This window comes from Aquarana catesbeiana, linkage group LG06 (assembly GCF_042186555.1).
Source record: "Aquarana catesbeiana isolate 2022-GZ linkage group LG06, ASM4218655v1, whole genome shotgun sequence".
NCBI lineage: Eukaryota > Metazoa > Chordata > Amphibia > Anura > Ranidae > Aquarana > Aquarana catesbeiana.
The window spans coordinates 259,561,213-259,576,193 of record NC_133329.1 but is presented as its reverse complement, the minus strand read 5'-3'; the positions used below and the strand labels follow the sequence as shown (position 1 = coordinate 259,576,193).

The 14,981-nt window shown below is 40.2% G+C and overlaps 1 protein-coding gene across 1 annotated transcript in view; it reads right to left on the bottom strand.

Annotated features, from left to right (window-relative positions):
* The window catches only part of LOC141146726 (aldehyde oxidase-like), a 230,454-nt gene that overhangs the window by 180,405 nt on the left and 35,068 nt on the right, over positions 1 to 14,981 (bottom strand). The window contains exons 4-7 of the mRNA XM_073633234.1: positions 9,015 to 9,123; positions 4,587 to 4,713; positions 3,349 to 3,410; positions 1,568 to 1,690 (exon numbers count right to left, since the gene is read on the bottom strand). Coding sequence (XP_073489335.1) covers positions 1,568 to 1,690; positions 3,349 to 3,410; positions 4,587 to 4,713; positions 9,015 to 9,123 — 421 coding nt within the window. The remainder of the gene's footprint in view (positions 1 to 1,567; positions 1,691 to 3,348; positions 3,411 to 4,586; positions 4,714 to 9,014; positions 9,124 to 14,981) is intronic.

Here is a 14,981-nt window from a genome sequence, read left to right as displayed (position 1 = left end):
GCACAGAAGGAGACCAGGTATCCACCACTCTAAAAAGTGTCAAATGCTGAAGAGTCTTGGGTCTTTAACTAACCACTTGAGGTCCGGGCCATAGCCGAATGACGGCTACAGCGCGGACCTCAATCTCCGGGAGGACCCTGCAGGACCCTGCAGGGCGCGCGGTGTGCGCGCTGTGATCACCGAGTCACGGAGACTCGGATGATCACAGATCCGAGTAAGGGGCCGGTCCCGGCCCCTTACCATGTGATCAGCTGTCAGCCAATGACAGCTGGTCACATGATGTAAACAAAAGCTCGGTGATCGGTTTCATTTTCTCCTCACGCTAACAGCGTGAGGAGGAAAAAAAAGCCGATCACCGGCTTATGTCAAAGGGACGTCGGTCCCGAAGAGGAAGGAGGCACAGATGCCTCATCTGTGCCTCCAAGTGCCATCTGCCAGTGCCCACAGTGCCCACAAGTGCCACCTATTAAAGCCCACAAGTGCCACCTATCAATGCCCACAAGTGCCACCTATCAATGCCCACAAGTGCCACCTATCAATGCCCAAAAGTGCCACCTATTAGTGCCACCTAGCAGTGCTGCCAATCAGTGCCCAATCAGTGCCCAACACTGCCACCCATCAGTGCCCATAACCGCCACCCATCAGTGCCCATCACTGCCACCTATCGGTGCCCATCAGTGCCGCCTCATCAGCGTACATCAACGAAGGAGAAAAATTAACTGTTTGCAAAAATTGATAACAAAATATAAAAAAAATATAATTTTTTTTTTTAAATTCTGTCTTTTTCAATTTTTTTAACAAAAAATAAAAACCATAGAGGTGATCAAATACCATCAAAAGAAAGCTCTATTTGTGGGAAAAAAATGATAAAAATTTCATTTGGGTACCGTGTTGTATGACCGCGCAATTGTCATTCAAAGTGCGACAGCGCTGAAAGCTGAAAATTGGTCTGGACAGGAGGGGGGTTTAAGTGCCCAGTAAGCAAGTGGTTAAAAAAGCAAAGATTGGCAGCACAGGACATGTATCAATTGTTATCCCTGCAGAGTTGACCTTCTTTTAGTGGTGTGTGTTTGTTTTTTTTGTTTTTTTCTTTTTCAAATGGTGACAGAGTAGCTTTAAAAAAACTTTTTAGCCAAGCAGATTCCTTCCAGAAATATCTGCAATGTTGTTTTGGGCTGAAGCCACCAGATGGCAAATGCCTGCATCTTAGACAAAGATTGGGAGCCATCAGCACCAGGCTTTCCAAGGAAATATAATTTTGCACACACAATTGTTAAATATCACAGAGGGTACATAGGTTCAGGGGTCACTGTGACCCAACTATTACTTTTTTTTTTTTCAAGAGAAATAGATGGAGAGTAGCGCCATTTTATTATGAACAGTAAGGGAAAGTTCTGACAAATCCTGTACAGATTAAGCTGTCAATACCTTGATATCATCATTAATTTCAGAGAATGGTGCTACTTTTATCTAGAAGCAATATATGCATGCAGCTTGGTGGACAAACAATTAAAACCAAATAAATTATGTGTTTCTATGGATAAGAGAAAACCATGAATTGTCTTACATTTCCAGACACATAAGGAACAGAGTTGTTCATTTCTTGTAGACCATTTACTTCATTAGCATTGTTTATATCTTCATTCACACAAGAAGTCTGATTTTTCTGCAGCTGACAGCAATCTTTCTTCTAAAAAAATAAATAAAAATAAAAAAATAAAACATTAATCTTATCCTATTAGATTGTAAGCTCTTCTGAGCAGGGCCCTCTTAATCCTCTTGTATTTTATTTGTATTATACCTGTATTGTCTCCCTTTTATACTGTAAACTGTTGGCGATTATCTTAAATCCTGTATAATAGTATTCTAAGGTTTAAATGTAGTGGTTTTCTGTTACACTGAGTACTTGGTGTAAGACATGCAGTCTTTAAAATAAAAGGCAATTAGACTTGTAGATTGGCCTTGATAACCTTCGAATTAAAATACCATCCATTTGTTTTAGTTTAGGACAGCGTAAGACAGAGTTAAAATGAAAACTTTTGTGGTTTAATTGCTATATGTGAACCCTTTGGGGAGGTTTCTCCATGCTTCCTATTTGTTTTTTTTCGAATAGCCAAATCACTGGCTATTTGGTAAAATTATTGTGGACACCATATTGCTCAATCACCAAAGGAGATTTTATTACTGGCAAAATTGTGCAATATATAAATGTGCCCATACAAGACAAAATTACAATGTCTCTGAAAAGGTGTATCCTCAGACTAAGGCGTTTTGCACATGGGAGTAAGAAATGCCATGTTTTTTACTGATCTGGATATACAGTAGATGCATTGTTATCTAAGGAGCCATACACACAGCTGCGTAAACATCAGTAACAGAGCAAGAGATGAGTACAAAGCCGTAAAGCAAAAATAGAAAAATTTACATTTGAGTCCAGTAAGTTACGTGCATACATGTGTTTATTGCAACACTTACAATGAAGAAAAATCTTACTCCTGTACTGTATACGCTTGCTCACATTTACTCTTCTTTACGCAACATTACTCAAGGTCTTTACAGTTTTTTTTTTGTTTTTTTTTTTACTCAGGAACTTTCTGTCAACAAGTTCCTGAGTAAATCTCAGTAAAGTATGATGCCTGTGTGCAAGGGGCCTAACTCTCTAGTCATGAATTGTATTATAACTTTACTGTTTCCTTTTTATATTGTAAGCAATGTGCAAATTGTGGTCCCTGTATAATGCTGGGTATTCTCTCTGGCTGCAGAGGAGCAAAGGTGCATAAGTGTATACAAGTGTAAAATTTTTCTTCGGCAATATTGCAATTTATGCATAAACATGAGTATAGGCGTGCAAACACACGTAAATTACTGCACTCAAGCGTAAAATTTTCTATTTTTGTTTTACGGCTCAGTACTCATTGCTCTATTAATCATCTTTATGCAATTATCTGTATGGTTCCATAGACAACAATGCATAGATAGCCAGATCAGGAAAAAAGTGGCTTTTTTTTTTTTTTTTTGTGAAAGGGGTCTATGGGAGTTGGGGGATGACCTTTGCAGAAACACGGTCACTTTGCCCTGCACAGGTAAGGTGACAATAAATGTACCAAATGTGCATGTTGCATACAAGCTTTTCTGTATGTTTTCCATAAATGTTCTTCCAACACCCCAACAAAAACGTTTCTTATGTATTGCTATAAATGCCTAATTGGAGGACACAGAAAAAGGGCAGGTAAATAAGTTATATTTGGTATTAGTAAATTCTGTAGCTACATAATTGTTTGCCATCACAGTAAGTTTTCTAATACGGGAAGTACATTTCAAGGAATTGATTCTTTCCACATTGCTTACACTGCAGAAGGTCATGCAGCCATCCAGGATTGGCCTGTATCCAGTACAGCGACACAGATTACCTGGAAAAAAGGCAGGAGTAATTATAGTTTTGTGAAATAAAGTTAAGCCATTTTTTTTTTTTGCTGTTAAGTCATGTATTCAAGTACAAAATGTTTTAAGCAAGACTTAAAGATGTTGATGTGCCTTAAATCGGAAGTAAACCCATCCATAAAACAGTTTTTCATTTCCAGCACGTAACACTCCCATTGGTTGTGCTCTCAAGCAAACTGTCAAACCATCCAATGGCTGGTGTCATAACTGATCACATGTGCAGCATCATGGCAGTTGTAGATTAAACGGAGGCAAGGATGGCAGCTTCCTTGGCTGAAAACGATAAGGGGGTTTACTTACACTCTAGGTAGCATTTATCTGAATGAACCATCATTCACCAATGTCTGCAGCTTAACTGACAATTTAAAGAAAACCTACCTTGAAAGAAATCAGCAAGCATTTATTGCTGACTTTTCCTTCTGGAAATGCTAGTTGTATGGATATGATGCTGACACTCTGGTTTCGCTTGTCAGTGACATGGCTTTATTTATCAACAAAGTCATGTGATCACCATGTCATGTCTGACAAGTTGATCAGTGGTGTGCTCAAAAAGCAAAGTTATGCCACTATTTCTTTCTAGGTGCACTCAATATGAGAAAAGAACCCAATAATCAGCATAGAAAAAAACACCAATTTAAGAAATCCTAAGCAAGTTGTAAGTAAGAATACATAAATTAATAAATTGTATTTTTTTTTGTATACCTAGAGTATCATTTTAAAGATTATTTTGGAGCAGAAGCCACATTTTTTTCCAAAATAACTGAAGTAGAAAAAAACCTGAACACCATGTAACAGTAGAAACTCTAATCAGTATGGGTATTTAACGAATGTTTTGATACTAGGTGGTTCTCATATGCCAGAAACCTATATTGCTGTGTTATGAAAACGGTGGCCTGCTTCCATTGTGATTGGCTTAGCCACATCCCTGTCTCGTGCTTTTACACTGATTAAAGTAACACTGGTGTGCTTACTGTAAAGTACAAGGGGTGGTGGAGACCAAGGTGACTGCCAGATTAAATATTTGCTGGTGGCCACAGGTTTGCATTGGTTCACCTTTACAATACAACAGTTTCTGCAGTCCTGCTCATGGAACTGTTTCTTTTTTTCTTATCTTCAAGCACTAAAAATAGGGGCAGTTCTCATACCTCCCAGGGCTTCATGAATCAGCTCCATGGTGGGTTCAGGGTGGTTTCTCAGTAAGCTGTACATGGACATCACCATTCCAGGGGTGCAGAACCCGCACTGAGATCCATGGGCTTTTGCTATTCTCTCCTGCAAAAAAAAAGTCTCCTTCAACATGATGTATATGTATGAATGTGTGAGTGAACTAAAGGGACATAAGAAATAATTATTTAATAGTAAAATTTTTTTCTTTTTTTTTTTTTTTCTTTATCTGAGTATCGTTGTTGGTTACTTTAAGTTTTGTTTAAAGTGAACTGCTTGCTTTGGTCTACATAGGTAAACCCCAAAGTGCTTTTTAAGTGGCGACCGCTCCATTAGGGGCGCAGGAGAGCTGCTCCCCTAATCCATGCACCCAGCCCCTAATCTACATGCAGGGTGCCGGATGTATGGATTTCAATGTTTTTTTTGTAGCACATAATTAGAGCTCTAATTGGCTTAAAAAAAAAAAAATATTTGCTATGGTCTTCCTGCTTCTCCTCCCAGCCAATCAGGGAGCCGGTCTTAAGACCCGATTGGCTGGGAGGAGAAGCGATCATATTGGCCAGGAGCAGAGAGGGAGCCGAGGAGGAAACGCAGGGGGAAGCAGCTCGGATTGGGTAAGTGCCGGGGCTGATGGACGGGCGATCGACGGGGGGTTTGTCCGCCGATCGACCAACCGAACGATGGGGGGGAGAAGGGTTTAGAGGAATAAAAAGGGGGGGTCGTGTGGTTTGTTTGCTGCCCCTCTCCAAAAAAAAATGAGCGTACCAGCTGCCACTCTTATGTAGGTTCTTCTGCTCATTTCCCCCTTCCTGCTTACAATGTATATTAATGTGCCAGAAATAAGATGCAAGTTAAAGAAAGATACCTGGGCTAGTTCAGATAGTCATTGTTGATATGCATACCCCACCCCCAATGTCCCAGATTCCATTAGTCTGTCCCAGGATTTAACAAAATCCCACATTCTGTGGCCAGTGTCCCAGAAGGGAGCTCCAGAACACTCAGACACCCATCTCCAATGCTTTGCACAAACGGACCGACAGAGTGATTTCCTACCCTGCAGTAATTGCATAGTCTCTGGAGAAAAAGCACTCACTAGAGTGCACGGTAAATCAGCAGTTCATAAAACTCCTCACCAATGTCTCGCCCACCCCCCATGCCCCCCCATGACACTAGCATTTTCCTTTTTACCCCACTGATATGAATTGGTTCTTTTTTTTTTTTTCCTCCACCCTACTAACACTAGTTATTCCTACATGGACACTGATGCCAGGATTTTTTTTTCTTTTCTAGTAACCACTGACACTTGTCTTTTTTCCTTCCATTCATCACCGCCATCAGGTATTCATAGACACCAGCCAACTTGTTTAATTTTATTGTTAGAAAAAGCAGTAAAGCATTAGCTGCTGTTTAACAATGCAATACAGGAAGCAGAACCTGCATAAGTAACATAATATTTATAGTTAAAACAAAAACTTTTAGAACATTAACATACATTGATAACATTATCAAGATCATGCTTTTCTATTTTACATGTACTGTATATCTAAAAAAACATTGAAAAAAAAAATCACACTCTTTATTTTGAAGTCATCAACAACTATAGTACTAGATGAGCTAATCTTACTTTAACTTGGTTCACTTTAAATCCTCTTAATCTATTTATGAGTTTGATTGTATTTTCTCCTCCTTCTACCTGATCCTCTGAACCCTATATACTGCAGATTCTTTTGTGGTCTGTACTGTAAGGTAAAACTAATAATTTAGCATACTAATATGTTTCTGTGCTACAGAACATTCTGCATCCAGTAATGATTAACAGGTTTCAGAGCATGTATAGAGTGATTAACATCTCACTTTGTATAAAGGTTGCAGGGAAAATATTAAAGTTGGAGAAAGTGTGTGCATATGTGTGTGTATGAAATGTGTGGTTGAACTCCAGAGAAAAATAAACACAATTATTATTTTTTAGTATTCTTTTGAGAGTCAATATCAAATTTTTTTCAGGCAAATGTCTAAGATTAAAATCATAGTTTTAAAAATAGCCAAAATGTTGTTTCAACTTTTAAAAAGAACTTCCAGAAATCTTTATGAGCAGTAAAATTGGGGGATAGGTGTAAAGTGCAAGAAATAGCCTTTACTGGAAACATCGGTGCAAAATGTCTGCCATAATGCCAGTTCACCTCAGTATTCAAGCCTTGTCCCTTGGCTTTGCATGAAATTCAATTCTTAAAGCTAATTCTCCAGCATAAGGATTCTTCTTTTTAGCTGAGTACAATGAGAAATTAATATTACAGCCACATGGAGGGAAATAAAGACCTTTATCTTTGTGGTAAAGTTTTGTGAATTAAGCCTATTTCCTGAACAGAAGCATTTTTCTTGATCAGCCAAGACTGATCAAAAGAAAACTGAACGTATTCTCCCATGCACACAAGTAAGGTGGATGGAGAAATAATCCCCACTGTATTATTGCATTCTGAAAGCAGGACACCACTGCTGTCAGAATACACTGATCAGTACTGCAGCAGACTTTCATAGGAAATTTTTCTCATCAAGCCGGTTCTAGAGAAGTTGACCTTAAAGCTGGCCATATACCTATAGATTATCTGCAGATTTTCTATGGTTAGATGGAAAAAGTGCAACAGATTTCTCCATGTTCACTAAACTGTGTAGTCTATAGGTGTATGGCCAGCTTAAGATGGACTTTTCTGGCACAGAAATGGCTATAGATGGATTGTAATTCGGCTGATCTTTGCTGAACCGGTCAAATCTAGATCCATCTATGGCCAGCTTAAAAGACTTCAATGGGGATGTCTACTTAAATTGAAACAATGGTTTAGACTAGACGTGTTTGGAGATTGAGTGAACTGAATTTTGCATCAAAATTTCAATATTATCACGTAGTTGCAGAATTTGTAAATTACACAATTTCCCTCAGCACTGTTCTAAAACATTTCTTTGTGTGCATATTTGGAATTCTTTTTATTTAAATTTTACAAGTGTTTTCAATTAAAGAAAATAAAATATACTTTAGTTCCACTGTAATAGGCAAAGTGACAGATTAACATTATAGTGTAGTAATAATCTCATCCTGGGTGCTGTCATGCTGAATTTGCTAGTGTCAAGAGGTCTGACTCCATTCAACTTTAATGCAGATAATAGGCTGCTGTCTGTGAAAAATTTGTTAAAATGTTTGCTAAAACAAGTGATTTTCCACTGATGATTTAGGCTGGGTTCACACTATGGCGAATTGGCTGTGGGTGTGCCGCATCCAATTCGCAATAGCAGGAGATTTTGACCGCCTCTCTATGGAGCCAGTTCACATATGCAAATTTGCACAGGAGCTCTGTGTGTCATTTGGTCCATTTCAGGTCCAAATTCAGCCAAGAATTCGGGGTGAAATCGGACCTGAAATGGTGAACGGGGACACATCAGGGACCCCTACTGTAAGCCGCATGCAAAGATAGTGTGAACCCAGCCTTACAGCCCGTGACAGCAAAAAAGAAAAAGGGCATGTGGTCTCAGAAATGCCAGCCTAGAGAGAAGGAACCAGGGGGATTCAGTAGAATCGTGCTTTGCAAGACATGGAAAAATGTAGATGACTAATTTATTTAGGGGTGTGGCTAGTTTGATTAAAGCATCTCACCTCACCTTTCACAAGCTCCTATCCCCATATAAAAATGGGCTCCTGTAGAAATACATAATAATTATTTGCATCTCTGAAAGTACAGGGCTTTCCGAATCCCCTTTTTCACAGAATAAACACTCTAGCCTCCACCTTCACCAACATAATGATGCCATACTGATCCGATGACTTTAGTATAGTTTATGACCCAGAACTAGAATACAGGTTAGATGTTCAAACTTCACTTTGGCTTGCATGCTTGTTATGGGTCACTTTATCAAAGTGTATCAAAAACAGACAACAGGCAACTGCCGTTTTCAGAAAGAAAGAAGCCAGAAATTACAGCCTTTGGGTTTCTTTTAATAACAGTTTTCATTTAAAATGTTATACTTGCCTACAAATGGTCTTTTAGCTTGTAGAATGAACTGATTCTCTGATGAATTCTATATTCATTTGTCTTGATTTATGCATGCATTCCTTTTTGTACTGCCAGTCTGGTCTATAGCTTCCTCTGTATTCAGGGAACTGGAGAAGTTTCTGGATGATAGGTGTGAAGCTATGCAGATGGCAGCATGAATATTGATACAGCCTAATCTACTATTGCTATAATTAATGTTTTACCACAGAATTTTAGTGTGTTTATCAATGGACTAATTGTCAATACATTAGTCAGAGGAGCGCTGGATGATATGTGTAATTTTTACACGTTTCTTTGTTTTATGTTTACTTTTATCCAAGTTTCATTATCCAGTCCTGGTATATTTTAACAGATATATTGATATATTACCTGTACGGGATGCAGTCTGGTGGTTGTACTTCCAATTCCTTCTACAGTGGTTACTGCAGCTCCTTGTAGCATACATATTGGCAGCAGGCAGGCATTGGCTGAATAATGGCTTGAATGAGTTAAGAATGGTGCTGAAATGCGATACTCTGGTATAAACTCACAATGCCTGAAAATGCACACTTGTCATCACATGCCAAAAAGTGAACTGAAAAGTTATGTAATACATCCCTTGTAAAACAAACTCAATGTAAAACCTTGTTTTTCCTGTTGTATAACAAATGCATTATTCTGGAAACAAACCCTCTTGTTCACAGTCACGCATGCCTCCCAAATATATTTTTAGTCTAAGAAGTATAAGGATAGTTAGAGCAGCAAAACAACTGTGTAAATTGTTCAAATCTTTAGTTAGTGCGACAAGTGGTCACAAAAGCAAGCCAACACATTTCAGGAGCCTAAACTTCCCCCTTTATCAGCCCTTTATCAAAAATCTCTGAGTATTGAAATATTTTAATACAAAACATAGATTTATTATTGTATAGAAAGATCATATTAAAATTTTAAGCTTTAAGGAGCAGGGCCCTCTGATTCCTCCTGTATTGAATTGTAACTGGCCTCATGTTGTAAAGCGCTGCGCAAACTGTTGGAGATATTATTATTATACAGAGTTTATATAATATACTCTTTATATACAATAATCATTATGTAATATAAAATTAAAATAAAATCAAAACAACTTCTCTATTAAAAAAAAAAAAAAAAAAAACAACATACTATTGGTTTACATTTCACAAAGAGTGATACAAATTGACACAATCAAATAAGATGTGGTAGAGTAATGGTTATGAAATAGTATATATTTAAGAAATTATTGTAAATAGAATAGTAAATTCTAACAATAATCAATGAAAAGTGTAAAATAATGTAGTCAAATGGTTGTATGGTTGAACCCAATTGTAAAGAGTGATAAACAGGGTAATCTCAATGAACAAAATTATATAATTAAAAATCAGATACATACATATATATCTGACAATGATAGTCAATGGAACATATACAGGATCTCACAAAAGTGAGTACACCCTCACATTTTTGTAAATATTTTATTATATCTTTTCGTGTGATAACACTGAAGAAATGACACTTTGCTACAATGTAAAGTAGTGATTATACAGCTTGTATAACAGTGTAAATTTGCTGTCACCTCAAAATACCTTAACACACAGCCATTAATGTCTAAACCGCTGGCAACAAAAGTGAGTACACCCCTAAGTGCAAATGTCCAAATTGGGCCCAATTAACCATTTTCCCTCCCCAATGTCATGTGACTCGTTAGTGTTACAAGGTCTCAGGTGTGACTGGGGAGCAGGTGTGTTAAATTTGGTGTTATCGTTCTCACTCTCTCATACTGGTCACTGGAAGTTCAACATGGCACCTCATGGCAAAGAACTCTCTGAAAAAAAGAATTGTTGCTCTACATAAAGATGGCCTGGGCTATAAGAGGATTGCCAAGACCCTAAAACTGAGCTGCAGCACAGTGGACAAGACCATTTAGCGGTTTAACAGGGCAGGTGTCAGGCCTGGGCTCAGCCCTTCTTTCTCAAAGCTGGCCACTCAGCTGTTGGCTAATTGCCAGCTCCTTTCTCTCCACAGTGACTCACCTGCTGATGATATCCTGCTCATCAGTCCTGCCTACTTAAGCCGTCCAGCCCAGATGATCTCTGCCTTCGCCTTGGTCACATCTCTAGAGGGTTCTCCTGTGTTCATGTTAAAGACTTGTTTGGCTGACATTCCTTCTGGCTCCAGATCCTGCTTGCTGTTCTACTACGCTCATCTCTGGCTCCTTGACGTTTTGGCTTGTCTGACTATCCATTCCAGGTTCCTGAACTCTGGCTATGTTTTGACTACGTTTACTCTGTTTACCTTTTTATTATTAATTATTATTATTATACTAGTGTGATTTACCTGTACTTCTCTCTCAGCCTGATTCATGGTTTCTGACAACAGGTTCCACTCAGAACAGGCTTCACCATGGTCGACCAAAGAACTTGAGTGCACGTGCTCAGCATCATATCCAGAGGTTGTCAATGGGAAATAGACGTATAAGTGCTGCCAGCATTGCTGCAGAGGTTGAAGGGGTGGGGGGTCAGCCTGTCAGTGCTCAGACCATACACCGCACACTGCATCAAATTGGCCTGCATGGCTGTCATCACAGAAGGAAGCCTCTTCTAAATATGATGCACAAGAAAGCCTGCAAACCGTTTGCTAAAGACAAGCAGACTAAGGACATGTATTACTGGAACCATGTCCTGTGGTCTGATGAGACCAAGATAAACTTAATTGGTTCAGATGTTGTCAAGCCTGTGTGGCGGCAACCAGGTGATGAGTACAAAAACAAGTGTGCCTTGCCTACAATAAGCAGGGTGGTGGGAGCGTCATGGTCTGGGGCTGCATTAGTGCTGCAGGCACTAGGGAGCTACAGTTTATTGAGGGAACCATGAATGGCAACATGTACTGTGACATAATGAAGCAGAGAATGATCCCCTCCCTTCAGAGACTGGGCCGCAGGGCAGTATTCCAACATGAAACGACCCCAAACACACCTCCAACATGAACACTGCCTTGCTAAAGAAGCTGAGGGTAAAGGTAATGGACTGGCCAAGCATGTCTCCAGACCTAAACACTATTGAGCATCTGCGGGGCATCCTCAAAATGGAAGGTGGAGGAGCGCAAGGTCTCTAACATCCACCAGCCCAGTGATGTCATCATAGAGGAGTGGAAGAGGACTGTGAAGCTCTGGCGAACTCCATGCCCAAGAAGGTGAAGGAAGTGCTGGAAAATCATGGTGGCCACACAAAATATTGACACTTTGAGCCCAATTTGGACATTTTCACTTATGGGTGTACTCACTTTTGTTGCCAGCGGTTTAGACATTAATGGTTGTGTGTTGAGTTATTTTGAAGAGACAGCACATTTACACTGATATACAAGCTGTACACTCACTACATTACATTGTAGCTCTATACCTATTCCTGGGCCAGTTGATAACCTCCCATGGGCTTCCAATACCACCTCCTATGCCGACGACACCCAGATCTATCTCTCCATGCCTCAACTCACCCCCTCGAACTCCTCACAGATCTCAAACTTACTGAATGACATATTGATATGGATGTCAAACCATGTCCTCAAACTCAGTCTTTCTAAAACTGAGATTGTTATATTTCCTCCTTCCCGGCCCCCCCCAAATGACTTTACTATTAAGATCAACAGCACAACCATTGGTCCCTTGGTCCCTCCACACATGCCAGGGTCCTGGGTGTAATTCTTGACTCTGACCTCTCCCTCAGCCCCCATATCCAATCACTGGCTAAATCCTGCTGCCTTAACCTCCGCAACATCTCCAGAATTTGCCCCTTCCTGACTAATGACACCACAAAGCAACTTATTCACTCCTTGATTATTTCCTGCCTTGACTACTGTAACCCTCTCCTTAATGGCCTACCCTTAAGCAGGCTATCCCCCCTTCAGTCTATTATGAATTCTGCTGCTAGACTAATACACCTCACTAACCGATCCATGACTGCTACTCCTCTCTGCCAATCCCTTCACTGGCTTCCCCTACCCCACCGTGTAAAATTCAAAATGCTAACCATAACATACAAGGCCATTCACCACATCTCCCCCATCTACATCGACAACCTCATCTACAGATATCGCCCAAATCGTCCCCTCCGCTCCTCCCAGGACCTCCTGCTCTCTAGCTCCTTTGTTACCTCCTCCCATGCTCGCCTTCAGGACTTCTCCAGAGCCTCTCCCATCCTCTGGAACTCCCTGCCCCAGTATGTCCGATCAGCCCCTACCGTGTCCACCTTTAGGAGATCCCTAAAAACTAATTTATTCAGGGAAGCCTATCCCACACCCAACTAACAACTGTCCCCGTGGCACCCCCATCAAATCATTCTCTGCAGCTATTACCTTTTGTACCACCACCCCCTCCCTTTAGAATGTAGACTCTACAAGCAGGGCCCTCCTGTACCTTTTGTATTGAACTGTACTGTAATTGTGTTGACCCCCTATACATTGTAAAGCGCTGCGTAAACTGTTGGCGCTATATAAATCATGAATAACAATAATAATAATAATTGTAGCAAAGTGTCATTTCTTCAGTATTGATCAGATGAAAAGATATAATAAAATATTTACAAAAAATGTGAGGGGTGTACTCACTTTTGTGAGATAGATATAATCATTCATTTATACAACCTATTTGCTATCACTCCTTCTGATGACTTGTCATATAGCATATGAACCATGGTTATCCTATATAGTATAATACAATCCTTGTATACAATAATGCATCTATGTGTTGTATTAAGACATTTTACGTAGTTTTTATTTTACATTATTATTTTTCTAAGCCCTGATGGAGAGCGGAGCCTCCGAATTTTGTTGGCTTATTCTTGTGATCAATTGTCATGGTAAATAAAGATTTTCCTGGACTTACACAATTTGTTTGGCATTTTTGCTTTCCTTACACTGCATGGACTATTCCAGTGCTTTCCAACGATACCCCAACTGACAGAGAGCTGCCTCAGATCATTCAGATCATTAGCTTTATTCCTCCAGCTTCGGATCCAGCGCTCTACCAACATATCTATAGTGGATATGTTATTAGTAAAAGAATTTCGTATTTCCCAAAGTGTAGGAAGCATATCTTGGCTCCCACCGGATGTGATTCAGGTGCGATGCAGGAACCCGCATCGCACAAGTGTGAACCCAGCCTGAGTGTCTCAGAATTAAAGATGGGCAGAGGTTCACCAATCTGTGAAAACCTGCTTCAAAAATTGTTGAACAATTTAAGAATAATGCTCTTCAACAAAAAACTGGAAAGACTTTGAATACGTCATCACCTACAGTACATAAAATCATAAATGATTCCAAATCTCAGTGCGCTGAAATTAAATGCAATAATGGATGCCTGTGATCTTCGGGCCCTCAGAGGGCACTGCATTAAAAAAAAGGAGTGATTCTGTGATGGACATCACTGTATGGGCTCAGGAATACTTAAAAAAAATCATTGTCTGTGAACACAGTTCACTGTGCCATCCAAAAATGCAAGGTAAAGCTCCATCATGCAAAGAAGAATCTCTGGGCCAAAGCTCATTTAAAATGGTCTGTTGCAATGTGGAAAATTGTTCTGATGTCAGACAAGTCAAAAGTTGACATTCTTTTTGGCAACCATGGGATCCGCGTCCTTTGGACTAAAAAGGAGAGGGACCTTCCAGCTTGTTAGCGGCACTTAGTTCAATAGCCTGCATCTCTTATGGTATGGAGGTGCATTAGTGTGTATGGAATGGGCAGCTTGCACAACTGGAAAGGCACCATCATTGCTGAAAGATATATCCAGGCTTTAGAGCAGCAAATGCTCGGGCAAGAATGGGGCCATAGAACCCATGTATATACATCCACACATTCTCCATGTTAATAAACATGTGATTTTCAAATGCATCTCCACCGTGTCTTGAACCTCAATCAAAGTCCCAACCTTTCTTTTTTGTCACTTTGTACCAGGGATGGAGGCACACCTATGTGCGCCTCATTTAAAGTCCCACCTGTGTTATCACACAGCCCCCTCTCTCCTCTTTTGTTGCCTATAGGGATGGAGGTTCTTTGACAGAGTTGACAGCATTCCCCTGTCGCTCAGGTGGAGGCTGTTTGGCTCCACACGGTTATGCACTACCTTGGGGCCCTGCCTTACTTGGAACATGTTTCCCATGTCCAGGTAGTCATGCGGCAATTTACTGTGTTTGGCTGATTGGTTCCCATGGAGCCTAGGCATCCCTTTGTTGTTCCATCCCGGAAACTGTGATGCACTCCGTGTGCTTCCCTCTTCCCCCTCCCTCCAGCCCATTGAGGTGGGGGTTTGGGGATCTGGGGCGGCACCCACAGCGCATCGACGCCACACCA